This window comes from Mesoplodon densirostris, chromosome 17 (assembly GCF_025265405.1).
Source record: "Mesoplodon densirostris isolate mMesDen1 chromosome 17, mMesDen1 primary haplotype, whole genome shotgun sequence".
NCBI classification, from domain to species: domain Eukaryota; kingdom Metazoa; phylum Chordata; class Mammalia; order Artiodactyla; family Ziphiidae; genus Mesoplodon; species Mesoplodon densirostris.
This window is the reverse complement of record NC_082677.1, coordinates 25,625,775-25,640,623: the sequence shown is the minus strand read 5'-3', so window position 1 is coordinate 25,640,623 and position 14,849 is coordinate 25,625,775. Positions and strand designations below refer to the sequence as shown.

At 37.8% G+C, this 14,849-nt stretch overlaps 1 protein-coding gene across 4 annotated transcripts in view; it reads right to left on the bottom strand.

Annotated features, from left to right (window-relative positions):
- Positions 1-14,849, bottom strand: part of ELF1 (E74 like ETS transcription factor 1) — a 106,297-nt gene that overhangs the window by 20,676 nt on the left and 70,772 nt on the right. For all 4 annotated transcript variants that reach the window (XM_060079747.1, XM_060079746.1, XM_060079749.1 and 1 more), the window contains exon 3: positions 11,164-11,344. In XM_060079747.1, coding sequence (XP_059935730.1) covers positions 11,164-11,344 — 181 coding nt within the window. The remainder of the gene's footprint in view (positions 1-11,163; positions 11,345-14,849) is intronic.

Genomic DNA, 14,849 nt, shown 5'->3' with positions numbered 1-14,849 from the left:
ATGATTTTCAGATTCAGGGTTGGACTGACAGTTTATAACTCAATGAATATAAGCCTTTTAATTTTACAAAACATTAGAAAGTAAATATAAACGTAGTACTTAAAGCAAAAGTTCTTTTTCTCAATCAAATGAATGAAATGATCATTTATACACCTCTCCCTATTCCTATTCAATCCAGAGAAGCAACAAAATCATTTTCCTCTTCATTATTAAGATTATAACCAGATTTCCAAGAAATCTGTAGTTCTTTGAAATTTACCTTAACTTTCCATTAGAATATTATAACATTTATTATCCTAAATATTTCCTAAACAGTTCACACTCTCTTTTAGACTGAAGATTTCCAAGAATCTACAAAATTCTTCATTGATTCCAAATCCTCAGCTGGCAAAAATATTGAATGACTATCACTCTTAAGTAACTGTACAAGGAAATGTGGAAGATACAATAGTATAGGACATGACCTTTTTCCTTATCTATTGGTAACAGATACTTAGATACTGTCTAAGAAAATAACAAAGTGATCAGTTTTATGGTATAGAGCAGACTGACTACAGGCACTGTACATCATTATAAGTTAGGAAGCCTTCCTGAAGAGATGGGTTTAGGCTGAGTCATTTAAGATAGCTAGGATTTAAATACTTCGAGAGGAAGAGAGAGAAATTAAAGCAAGAATAATAGTAGAAGCAAGGGCATGAGAAGAAGTATTATGCATTTAAAGAAAATGAGATAATTAGTCTATACCATTAGAAAGCAAAATGTGTAATAGCTAAATATTATTATAATAACATCATATTAAGTAATTTGCTTTACAAATTGACTAATGTGGCTGACTGCGTCCCCAAGGGAGGAATCCCACAATAGGAATGGAAGGCATGGACTGCTGAAGGAGCAGAGACTAGAGACAATTCCTGAATGATGCTTTCAAAGAAGTTCTGGATCTTGGATTATATACTAGTCAGCTCCTCTCAATTAGGAAAAACTCCCAACAAAGCACATTTTCTCCCATAAAATACTGGCTAACACTGGAAGTCCCTACAACCTGCCAAGCCAGAAGAGAACCTCCTTCTTCCAGATATGAAAGATGTATCTGCAGAATTCCAACCTTCTGGGCTCCATTCCCTCAGCTAATATCTTTGAACCCAAATATCTATAGGTCACAGGGAGGACAAGGAACAAGAAGACAGCCAACATAAAAAGAGGCAAGGATTCTAATCTAGGCTGAATTTCTCTAACAGCAATTTAACCCTTATGGAGTCTTCCTCTTTTAAAGGCTTTAAGCTTTTCCTCTTAAGGCCAGTGCTCACATTTCTGAGTTACCACAAAAAAGCACTCTAGAGCACCTGAATAGGTTTTTGACTAGTTTTTAAATTCTAAAAGTAGGTGTCCTTTTCATTTTCATATCAAGATACACAAAACTTCATTAGGAGATTCACAGTCTTTGTTAGGAAACTACTTCCCCTAATTATAATGAAAAGTAAATCAATTAAATTTTAATTATACATTCTATCAAAAACAAGTGCTTAACTGACAAAGGATTAATCTCCAAAATTTACAAGCAACTCATGCAGCTCAATATCAAAAAAACAAACAGAGCTTCCCTGGTGGCGCAGTGGTTGAGAGCTGATGCAGGGGACGCGGGTTCGTGCCCCGGTCCGGGAAGATCCCACATGCCGTGGAGCGGCTGGGCCTGTGAGCCATGGCCGTTGAGCCTGCGCGTCCAGAGCCTGTGCTCCACAACGGGAGAGGCCACAACAGTGAGAGGCCTGTGTACCACCCCCCCAAAAAACTCTACAAACAATAAATGCTGGAGAGGTTGTGGAGAAAAGTGAACCCTCCTGCAATGTTGGTGGGAATGTAAATTGATACCGCCACTATGGAGAACAGTATGGAGGCTCCTTAAAAAACTAAAAATAGTACTACCATACGACCCAGCAATCCCACTACTGGGCATATACCCTGAGAAAACCATAATTCAAAAAGAGTCATGGCAAATGGATAAAGAAGATGTGGTCAATATATACAATGGAATACTACTCAGCCATAAAAAGGAACAAAAATTGGGTCATTTGTAGAGACGTGGATGGATCTGGAGACTGTCATACAGAGTGAAGTAAGTCAGAAAGAGAAAAACAAATATCGTATATTAACGCATATATGTGGAACCTAGAAAAATGGTACAGATGAACTGGTTTGCAGGGCAGATATTGAGACACAGATGTAGAGAACAAACGTATGGACACCAAGAGGGGAAAGCGGCAGGGGGGTGGTGGTGGTGGTGTGATGAATTGGGGGATTGGGATTGACAAGTAAACACTGATGTGTATAAAATGTATGACTAATAAGAACCTGCTGTATAAAAAATAAATAAAATTAAATTAAAAAAAAAAGAGTCATGTACCACAATGTTCATTGCAGCTCTATTTACAATACCCAGGACATGGAAGCAACCTAAGTGTCCATCAACAGATGAATGGATAAAGAAGATGTGGCACATATATACAATGGAGTATTACTCAGCCATAAAAAGAAATGAAATTGAGTTATTTGTAGTGAGGTGGATGGACCTAGAGTCTGTCATACAGAGTGAAGTAAGTCAGAAAGAGAAAAACAAATACCTTATGCTAACACATATATATGGAATCTAAAAAAAAAAAAAAGGTCATGAAGAACCTAGGGCAAGACGGGAATAAAGATGCAGACCTACTAGAGAAGGGACTTGAGGACACGGGGAAGGGGAAGGGTAAGCTGTGACAAAGTGAGAGAGTGGCATAGACATATATACACTACCAAATGTAAAATAGATAGCTAGTGGGAAGCAGTCGCATAGCACAAGGAGATCAGCTCAGTGCTTTAGGACCAGCTAGAAGGGTGGGAGGGAGGGAGACGCAAGATGGGAGAGATACGGGGATACATGTATATGTACAACTGATTCACTTTTTTATAAAGCAGAAACTAACACACCATTGTAAAGCAATTATACTCCAATAAAAACGTTAAAAGAATTTTAAAAAAACAAGTGCTTAAAAGTCCAATTCCTCCATAATAGTTAAAACCAGAAAAGATAAATACTTCAAAAAGTCTAGCAAAATGATTAAAATAAGGCATTGTAACACTTGCTCTTAAAAACTTAAGCCTCCTATTTAAAATCTTGTAGATTTAAGGCATAGTAGAAAAGCATACTGCAGGACTTCCCTGGTGGCGCAGTGGTTGAGAATCTGCCTGCCAATGGAGGAGACACAGGTTTGAGCCCTGGTCCAGGAAGAGCTCACATGCCCCAGAGCAACTAAACCTGTGCGCCACAACTACTGAGCCTGTGCTCTAGAGCCCGTGAGCCACAACTACTGAGCCCGCATACCACAACTACTGAAGCCTGCACGCCTAGAGCCCACGCTCTGCAACAAGAGAAGCCAACGCAATGAGAAGTCCGCGCATGGCAACGAAGAGTAGCCCCCACTCACTGCAACTAGAGAAAGCCCGTGCACAGCAACGAAGACCCAACAACGAAGACCCAATGCAGCCAAAAATAAATAAATAAATAAATAAATTTTTTTTGAAAAAAGAAGAAAAGCATATTGCTCCTCTGTCAAGGCTTTGAAATTCTATGAATTGAAGAAAATATCCTCCTAAAACTAAATTTTTGAAAAAATCAGGCAAGTAAGGCACAGATAACTCCATAATTAATTACCATCTTCTAAACATTTATATAACTCTAATGTTCATTTATATAAATAAGTTTTATAAATATTTTAAAGTCTACTGGGTTGATGAAAATGATAAAATTAGTATGTATAACTATTCAGTTGCCTATCAATTAAGAAAATACAATGAGAATTTCAAATCACTTCTTTGTCAAGCTTTGTATAATGAAAAATTTCAAACATATACAAACATATAGGAAATCATATTTATAATGAACTGAATGTATCAAGGGCCCAGCTTCAATACTTAACAGTCAATCTTCCTTAATCTATACTCCCTGGCCCAACAGATACGGGATTATTTCAAAGTGAACCCCAGAGAGCCTATCATTCAATTGTAAATATTACAGTATATAGACAATACCATGATCACATCTTTTAAAATTCACTCTTTAAATCAGATATCCAATTAATATTGAAATTTCTGTCTCAGATTTTTTTAATCTGAAAAAGTTGGTTTGTTAACCAGATTTCAAACAAAGTTCATGCATTACATTTGGTGGCACGTCCCTTCCTTAGTATTTGGGTTTTTTCCATTTTTGTTGTTTATCTTAGGAGAAACAGGGTCATCTGTTTGTAGTTTCCCACATTCTAAATTTTGCTGGTTATATATCTGTGGTGTCACTTACCAAATCCCTCCCCCTGTGTATTTCCTGTAAACTGGTAGTTACATCTAGAAGATTGATTCGATTTGCATTCAATTCTTTGGCAAGAATACTTCAAAGGTGATGCTGTGTGATTCACTGGGCCTTTTGAAGGTAGGTAGATCTTCCTTCAGTACTGCAAGGATTGAGAAGCAGGTTCAGGTGTTGCCAGCCTGATCTATCCAGCATAAAATTCTCCATCAGCCTTTTACCTAATGGCTTTAGAAGTTACTGATGATAGTTACCTAGATGCACTATTTCATTAGGGATTTCAAAATGGTGATAATTCTAACCTTATCATTCCTCTAGCATTTATTAGCTAGAATTCTCTATAAGGAAGAACTTTGTCATAAACTATCTGGTTACCCTGAGCCATGGTTCACACAATAAGGGCAAATTAAACACTTGGTTCTTTTTCCGTTATTTACTGATTTTCGGAATAATAAATGGGATCTTTCCAAAGTGACCACAGGGACTTCCCTGGTAGTCCAGTGGTTACAACTCTATGCTCCCAGTGCAGGGGGCCGAGGTTCAACCCCTGGTCGGGGAACTAGATCCCGCATGCCCCAACTAAGAGCCCGCATGCCACAAATAAAGATCCCGCATGCTACAACTAAAAGATCCTTCGTACCACAACTAAGACCCGGCGCAGCCAAATAAATAAATAAGTAAATAAGTATTTAAGAAAAAAAAAGTGACCACTAAGTTTGAAAGATTTTTATTAGCTTTTGGTTTTATCTATTATAAAATCTATTTATTTTATTTATTTTTGGCTGTGTTGGGTCTTCATTGCTGGGCGCGGGCTTTCTCTAGTTGTGGAGAGCAGGGGCTACTTGTTGCTGTGGTGCGCGGGCTTCTCATTGCTGTGGCTTCTCTTGCTGCGGAGCACGGGCTCTAGGCACGTGGGTTTCAGTAGTTGCAGCATGCGGGCTCAGTAGTTGTGGCTCACGGGCTCTAGAGCACAGGCTCAGTAGTTGTGGCACACAGGCTTAGTTGCTCCGCGGCATGTGGGATCTTCCCAGACCAGCGCTCGAACCCGTGTCTCCTGCATTGGCAGGCGGATTCTTAACCACCGTGCCACCAGGGAAACCCATATCTTTCTATTTTTAAATGTAAGCAAACACATACATATCATTTATATTCTTTCCCCTATCTTAAATAATAGGTAACCATTCATGCTGTACTGACCCTTGCTTTTTAAACTTCATATACACTAGAAATCATTCCACAACTACATATAGAAATCATGCTACCTTCTGAATTTCAAAAACATAAGGCAAGTTAAATGTAGTTAATATCAGTAATCTAATTTGTAAAACTTTGTTTATTCCACTTAGCTTCAGTGCTTAGGTCAGGAAATACAAAATAAATTGGTGGCTCCTACGTGAAACAGGAATGAAAACCAAAAAAAAGTACAACTAAGCTTTTAAAAATATAAAGAAAATGTTTGCCCTTCATTAAATGGATTACAAAAATTTCTTGTAAGCAACAATAAAACCCATAAGCCTTTTTTCCTTCCAACTTTATTGAGATTATAATTGACATACAGCATTGTGTAAGTTTAAGGTGTACAGCATGATCTGACTTATGTACATCATGAAATGATTATCACAATAAGTTTAGTGAACACCCATCATCTCATAGATACAAAATTAAAGAAACACAAAAAAATTTTTCTTGTGATAAGAACTGAGGAATTACTCTTTTAACAACTTTTACATATAACATATAGCAGTGTTAATTATATTTATCACATTGTACATTATATCCCTAGTACTTTTTTATCTTCTAACTGGATGTTTGTACATTTTGACCACCTTGGTCCAATTCCCATTCCCCCCACCCCTGCCTCTGGTAACCACAAATCTGATCTCATTTTCTATGAGTTTGTTTATTTGTTTTCGAAGTACACCTGACCTACAACACTGTTAGTTCCTCAACATAGTGATGTGGTATTGCTATACATATCAAAATGATCACCACAATATGTCTAGTTAAGACACATCATCATACAAAGATATTACCTAGTTATTTACTGTATTCTCCACACTGCATATAGCAATATACATATTAAGTTGCTGATCACTTAATTTCAAACGCATTTTAACCCTGCATTTTTACTCCCCAACTCCACATTTACTATTTCTGACATCATGTTTTACGTCTTTCTGTTTTGTGTATCCCTTAACTACTCATTGTGAATACAGATGGTTTTATGATGTTTGTCTTTTAGCCTTCCTACTAGCTTTATACATGGCTGATTTACTCCCTTTACTGTATATTTGCCTTTACCAATGAGATTTTTCCTTTCATAATTTTTCCTTTCATAATTTTCATATTTCTTGTTGTGACCTTTTTTGGTTAGAGAAATCCCTTTATCATTTCTTGTAAAGCTGGTTTCTTGGTGCTGAACTCTTTTAACTTTTGCTTGTCTGTAAAACTTGATCTCTCCATCAAACCTGAATGAAAGCCTTGCTGGGTAGAGTATTCTTGGTTGTAGGTTCTCCCCTTTCACCACTTTAACTATATTGAGCCACTCCCTTCTGGCCTGCAGGGTTTCTGCTAAAAAGTCAGCTCATAGCCTTATGGGAGTTCCTTTGTATGTAACTTGTTGCTTTTCCCTTGCTGCTTTTAAATTTTTCTCTTTAATTTCTGCCACTTTAATTACAATGTGTCTTGTTGTGGTCCTCTTTGGGTTGATCCTGTTTGGGACTCTCTGTGCTTCCTGGACATGGATGTCTGTGTCCTTTCCCAGGTCAGAAAAGTTTTCAGCTATTATGTATTCAAACATGTTCTCTGCCCCTTTCTCTGTCTCCTCTCCTCTGGAACCCCTATAATGCAAATACTAGTACGCTTGATGTTGTCTGAGAGGTCTCTTAAACTGTCTCATTTCTTTCTATAATTTTTTCCTTTTTCTGTTCAACTTCAGTGATTTCCACTACTCTTGACTCCCAGCTCACTGATCTATCTGTTCCTCTGTGTCATTTAGTCTACTGTTAATTCCTTCCAGTGTATTTTTCATTTCAGTTACTGTACTCTTCATCTGTTTGGTTGTTCTTTACATTTTCTAACTCTTTATTAAAAACTTCTAACTTCTTGCTCTGTGCACCCATTCTTCTCCACAGTTCCTTGAACATGTTTACGATCATCATCTTGAACTCTTTATAGGGCAGGCTGCCTATCTCCACTTAGTTCTTCTGGGGTTTTATCTTTTTCCTTCATTTGGAAGATATTCCTCTGTCATTTCATTTTATTTAACTTGCTCTTTTTATTTCTATGTATTTGGTAGGTTGGTTACATTTCCCGACCTTGGAGAAGTGGTCTTCTGTAGGTGCCGTCCTATGCACCCCAGCAGTGGTCTCCCCTCTGGTCACCAGAGCTATGTGTTCTGGGGTGCTCCCTAGTGGACTGCGTGGGTCCTTCTGTTGTGATAGGCTAACTATTGTGGATGGTCTGGTAGGTGTGGCTGGCCTGTGGTCCAGTTGTTTGCCAGGTCCTGCCTTGCGCAGAGGCTGCCAGGGACCCCAGGTGGTCCCAGGGCTAGTGTTGGCTGACAAGTGCACAGAGCCAGGTTCTAGAGTGGGTAGTTGTGGGGCTCAGGATCCCAAGATCTAGTGTCAGCCTGCTGGTGGGCAGGGCCAGTTCCTGACACGGCTAGCCGTGGGGTCCAGGGTGTCCAAAAGCTGCTGTTGGCCCACCTGTGAGTGGGGCTGGATCCCGGATAGCTGGCTGAGGGGTCCAAAGGGGTCCATCTCCTTTAATAATTTCAATTTTAGACTCAAGACTGGTAATGGAAGGATCTCCACATAGATAAAGCTCATAGTCAAATGCTTTTCATAAATTTTTAATAGCACAGCCTTGTTTCAAAGGAAATGTTATATAAAACCCCAACATATAAACAGATAAAAATAGTATTTTATCATTATACATTTTAAAGGTTAAAATTTATATCAAGCTTGATATGAGATAAATAAATGATAAAAATGAAAGTGTTTGGGCTTCCCTGGTGGTGCAGTGGTTGGGAGTCCGCCTGCCGATGCAGGGGACACGGGTTCGTGCCCCGGTCCGGGAGGATCCCACGTGCCGCGGAGCGGCTGGGCCCGTGAGCCATGGCTGCGGGGGCTGCGCATCCGGAGCCTGTGCTCCGCAACAGGAGAGCAGTGAGAGGCCCGCGTACCACAAAAAAAAAAAAAAAAAAAAAAAAGTGTTCTGATGAACATGAAAATTTGAAATCAGGGGTTATCGATGACAGCTGCCATCTAATATAACTCTCAAGTCCATAAAAATAGTTTGATCTTTTTATTTAAAATTTTAAACAGAATCAAAATTATGGGACACAGTATAATGAATTCTCACATATCCATTCTCAGCATCAATCATTATCAAAACATAATCAATCTTTTTTCATCCATACTCCACTTACTGCTCAAGGTCCCCTCACACACACCCTGACCCCCAGGCTTACTCTGAAGGAATCCATGACACTGTATTTTATCTCTAAGTATTTGAGCATATGTATCTAAAAGATAAAGAATCTAATACAATGCTGTTATCATGTCTAAAAATATTAAAAATATTCCTTATAATCTGAAGTGCTACCTAGGTCTCATAATTAGTTTATAAACTGTCCTATCCCCATCACCATCTTCCCTGTAGTTTCTCAAAAGCGCAGTACTCTCCCCTCCCCCACTCTGGACTAAGGAGGGCTATAAGATCCTTTCATTTCTCATGACATGACTCGAACAAGTACAGAAGAGTTAAACAAAGGTTTGGGTTGGAAGTTAAGAAAGGCAAGAAAGAAGAAACACACAAATAGCAAATCTGATTTTCAAGATGTGGCTTATTTTCTGGATCCATTCCATACCAGTTCTGTTTTCCAGGAAGGAAGGAGCTTGTCTGCATCATGTCATCAGCTATCTTCAAGTCTAAGCCCAAGAGAGTGAAGCACTGGAAGGAAGAAATAATTCCTTCTCCTAAAGATCCAAGATCTGCTTTCCTAGTCTCCATTTCTTCTTTGAGGACCAATATCTTCCTTGGTGACTAAAACCAGAAATAAACACTCCTTCAGGGGAGACCCTGGTTCCCAACCCACAAAGCGTGTTGCCTTACCCTAAGGCATCAAGAAAGTAGGTCAGAACACACTGTGGCGAAAACCCCATTAGCTACACAACACACACATGCATAGTGGTGGTCTTTCTGTTATACAAAACATGAAGTACACAGTCAGTGATGAGTTGAAACCTCTAATATGATTAATCCAACTGTCTTATTGATAAGCGAGAAACAAATATAGATTTATCAAAAACTTTCATTGGGTTGCTCTGAACAAAAATGTGAATATATGAGAACATGCTTTGTGAAAAATAAGAGGACAGTACAAAAACTAAGTGTTGTTCATCAACGTTATCAATGACTCAGTCACAGGGTGCATGACATAAGCAAGTCATTTAACTTCTCTAATTTAAGTTTTCTTTTTCTGCTGTGAGAATTAAATCCGTACTTTTAAAAAAAATCTACTATGTTAATATGATACAATGATAAGAAGACAATGCCATTTTGGAGGTATTTTTGCCCAAAATGGATTATCTCATTCCAATCATGAGAAAATATCACAGAAACCAAATTGAGGGGCATTGTACAGTGTCTGACCAGTACTCCTCAAAAGCATCAAGGTCATGAGAGACAAGGAAAGATAGAGGAACTGTCATAGACTGGAAGCGACTAGGAAAAATTACCAACTAATTGCAATGTGAGATTCAAGATAGGATCCTGGAATAGAAAAAGGATGTTAGTGTGAAATGCATGGAATAAAGTCCAGGTTTAGTTGATAATACTGTGACTAATGTTAATCTCTGGTTTTTAATTTAAGAATAAACATTCAGAGCTTCCCTGGTGGCGCAGTGGTTAAAAATCTGCCTGCCAATGCAGGGGATACGGGTTCGAGCCCTGGTCTGGGAAGATCCCACATGCGGTGTAGCAACTGAGCCCATACGCCACAACTACTGAGGCTGCGTGCCACAACTACTGAAGCCTGCGCACCTAGAGCCTGTGCTCCGCAACAAGAGAAGCCCGCGCACCACAACGAAGAGTAGCCCCTACTCGTGAGAAAGCCAGCACGCAGCAACGAAGACCCAACGCGGCCATAAATAAATAAATAAATAAAACTTAAAAAAAAAAAAAAGAGTAAATATTCAAATAATCTTTGCTTCTAAGTAATTAACTTTCTCAAACACCTCCAACATCTCTGGCCAAGATATATGAATGTAAATGTATAAAATTACAAATGCATGCACCAGTTTCTAAAACTGATGGAAAAAAGCACCACCTCAACACTTACATTCAGTGTGAAATATCCTACTAGTTCTGACTGAACAAATCTTTAAACCTCGGCACCTTATCCTACATTTGGGTCATGGCCTCCTATTTTGCTTCCTGCGGCAGCAGTTACAAAAGAATATTCCTATCTTTTGCCCTGCAAACAACCTCTCATCGTTTTCAGGAGTACAGAGCTGGGCACACAAACAGTGCTCAGTGAAAACTTGGTGAACCGAGTTGGTTTGGTTCCTCTTACACACCTTCTATTTCATCACGTTCATCTCTGTCTATTTAGGAAAGAAGCAGGAGGAGATAAGTGAGCACTACGAAGCACAGGCAGATGAGAAAGAAAACGTCATTTCCTTCTTCCCACGGGCTCTAGCTTCCGCCGGTAACAGAGTTACTCAAAACCGAGTCAAGAACTTTTGATATCCCCCAAATCACAGGGCTAACCCACTGACTAAAACTATGCTGAAGGAAGGTGCTGTCAGAGGCTCACACACCTGTAAGGGTGATGTCGTCGTCATCCTCGTCGATGATTTCCTCTTCGGCGACATCCAAGGAGCTCTCAGTGATCATGTCATTGGGCTCCTCCACACAGGCTAGACCCGCATAGCTATTGAGAATATCAGCACCAGGAACGTGTTCCACAATGACGGCAGGAAAAATAGCTGGATCACCAAGCTGGGAGGGGTGAAGGAAAAAAAATATTTAACAAAGTTTTGCTTTTGTTAAATACAACCCAAATTATTTTACACAATTTCGTTTTCACATCATCAGCTACTTGTATATTGACAAGCTTTCTAGGATACAGAGAATATATATCTACTAAGACCAAATAAAACTTTCATTACCAATTTTGGGTCTTAACAGCCAAGTTTTCATTGGGAAATTCCATAAAAGTATGTTTTTAAAGCTCACTAAATTAAAAAATCTAGTATCATTAATGCATAAGAAGTGGATAAAAATGAAATGTACAATTAAATAAAATCTCAGCAAAAGTTTCTTTGACAGAAAAAAATCTGTGAGCTTAATAAATATTACACTGTCACTTGGCACACAGGCCGTGTTTAACAACTAACTGCTTTTGATTCAGTTGGGAAAATTAACTTTCACTTTCTATCTGGTTATAAGATCAGGGAAGTCGAGAACTGGAAGAACTCTAGTCTAGCCATCTCATTTTACAGATCAGGAAACTGAGGAAGAGAGGATTTTTAACAGCCTACTCAAAAATCAGTTAATTAGTCACGAAAAAATTCAATGTTAAAAGTGAAAGCCAAATAAAAAAATGTTTTGAATGTACCTAAGTATACATGAATCATAATACTATATAATAAGGGCTAGCTATAAAAGAATTACTTTTTAAATATAGTAAAAATGCTGACATTTATTAACTTGTTTTATATTGCTCTACTTGTCATATGGTAAGGGTTCTGTTCATTTGTTACACTTTCATAGTAACATTTCTCTGCAAATCATCATCTCCTAAACCACTAATATACACTAAACAGTCTATTGATGAAAAAAAATCGATTAAGACGTCATTACATTTCTCTTTTACTTTAAAAATTTAAAAACTTCAGACTTTAAAAAGTTGTAAAAGTAGTACAAAGAATTCTCCTACAACCTTCATCCACATTCCCCAAATTTTAACCCTTAATCATGTCTATCATCCTCTTTCTATATTATCATTTCTATATCTATAGTTTTTCTGACTTATTTGAAAGTGGCAGACATACTGCTCCTTTAACCCTAAATATTTAAGTATATATTTTCTAAATATATGACCATTATCTTATACAAAGATAGCACAATTATCAAAACCAGGAAAGTAACATTGATACAGTCCTATTATTTAATCTATAGACCTTATTCAAATTTCTCCATCTCATTAATGTCTTTTTTTTTAATTTTTTAAAAAAAATTGAGATCAGGATCCTAAGTTTCATTTAGTAAATATCATGTTTCTTCATGACAACTCCTTTAATCTAGAACAATTTCTTCTCCTTTAATCTGGAGCAGTTTCTCAGTTTTTCTTTGTCTTTCATGATCTTGACACTTTGGAAGAATACAGGCCATTTGTTCCATAAAATGTCCCCCAATTTGGGTTTTTGTGATATTAACTCATCATTAGATTCAGTCTGCATTTTTGGCTAGAATAAAAAAAAGTAATCTTGTGTCCTTTCAAATACATCTTATCAGGAGGTCAAAAAAACCTTTTTGTACCATTACTAGTGATATTAACTTTGATCATTCAGTTAGGGTGGGGTCTACCAGGCTTCTCTACCATAAAGTTACTATTTTTCCTTTCGTAATTAATAAGTATCTTATGGGAAGATAGCTCATGTAAATATCCTGTTTCTTAAAATATATATATATTGAAAATATTATTTATGATTTCATTATAACTAAGCAGCCTCAATCTTTTAAAAGTAATGTTTGTAGCAGTGCACAGAAGTTAAATATTACTTCTTACATAAGAATTTAATTACCTAAATTAAATATATGGTATCATAGGTACTAAACAGATACTGTCTGTGCCTTCAAGAATGTTATGTTCTGAAATTTATAGATAACATTAATACTAAAACATATTTGGATTGCTTTATTTTAAAATGTTTCTTCCTATTTCAGAAAAGAGGAAATTAGTCAGAAGGAACTGGCTCTCCAAATCATAAGTTTTAAAACAGAAAGAGGCTCAAACATTACAATGTAAAACACACACAGGGAGGCACTAGAGAGTGTCATACAGAGTAGCCACAGTATAGTCATTGCCTTGCCCTTCTCTTCTTTGAGAGTGAATGCTGCACATGCAACCCAACTTAGCATGAGCACATGCTTGTTAACAGCACTTCTCCTCTTCTTTCCTAAGAGCTAAACTTAAGCTCCTCGTCTTCTGACAAGGCTGAGCCCAGAGTTAATTCTCATGATTTCATTTTAAGCCACAACAACTCCATGTACCAGGTAAGGACAGGGCTTATCGTTTCTATCCACTGGCAGATAAAGAATTAGGTTAAGAAATTTACCCAAGATCACCACTAAGTCAGAGACAGAGGCAGGTCGACGCAATTCACAGGAGAAGCCCTCAAATGAAAGCCAAGTATTTCTCCCTACCCACATCTATTTGGCTCCTTAAGTTTGGGTAGTGAGTGTTTAGAGTGTGGCTATTACAAGGGATATCTCCAAAATTTTTTCAGAATCTATAAAGTTCCCAAGTTTCAAAGAACTACAGATACGTGTTACTACTTTCTGCCTTGTCCTATTCTCTTACTCTGTAACTGGATTGGAGCTGATGACGCTATAGTCTCCAGATGTACAGGTGTTAGAACACCCTGTCATATACCCTATAATCAATGCTACATCTACCTCAGTGCCCCTCTCCAGAAGCAACCACTGTTGCCAATTTCTTTGTTCCCTAACAGAGGCAGTCTGTGTATAATCAAGCATATTCTAATTTGCGTTAAACAATCATTTTTAATTCCAGTTCAAATTTTAAAATAATTTAAAAACTGTTTTAAGACAAATTTCAAACACACAAAAAGTAGAGAGAAAAATTAAGTTTCCACAGAAGCAAAAGGTTACTTAAGAATGAAAAGGGACATGTGGTTGTGTGATTTAGAGAGTGGCAACCCGTAGGTAAAGAAGAAAGACTGTGAACCAGGAGACCCAAGGCCTTCTACAATCCTACTATCATGATCTTATCTTCCTCACTTTAAATGAAAGAAAGCACCAGTTGATCCCAAGGGCACTTCCAGGTTTGAAGATGTATTTTAAAGGTATGGATTTGAAAACTGCCTGTTGATAACATTACAGTAGAAGAGATTACTCATTCTTATGGACTGAACCAGGGGGAGGGAGTCACATGCACAAGTGGTCACATACCTTCTGGCTTTGCTACTGCTGTTAGCTAATATTATCAGCACCAGGCATTTTGCTCATTGCTTCACATGGATTACCACTTTATTTCATCGTCACAAAATCCAATTAAGGAGACACATAAGATTATCTGTTTTATACATGGGAAAATGAAGTCTCAAGGAGAAAGGAAATAATTTACTGTAAGTGGAAGACTTTTTAAAAAAAATTTATTTATTATTTATTTGGTTGCATTGGGTCTTAGTTGCAGCAGGCAGGCTCCTTAGTTGTAGCTTGCCGGCTCCTTAGTTGTGGTATGTGGGCTCCTCAGTTG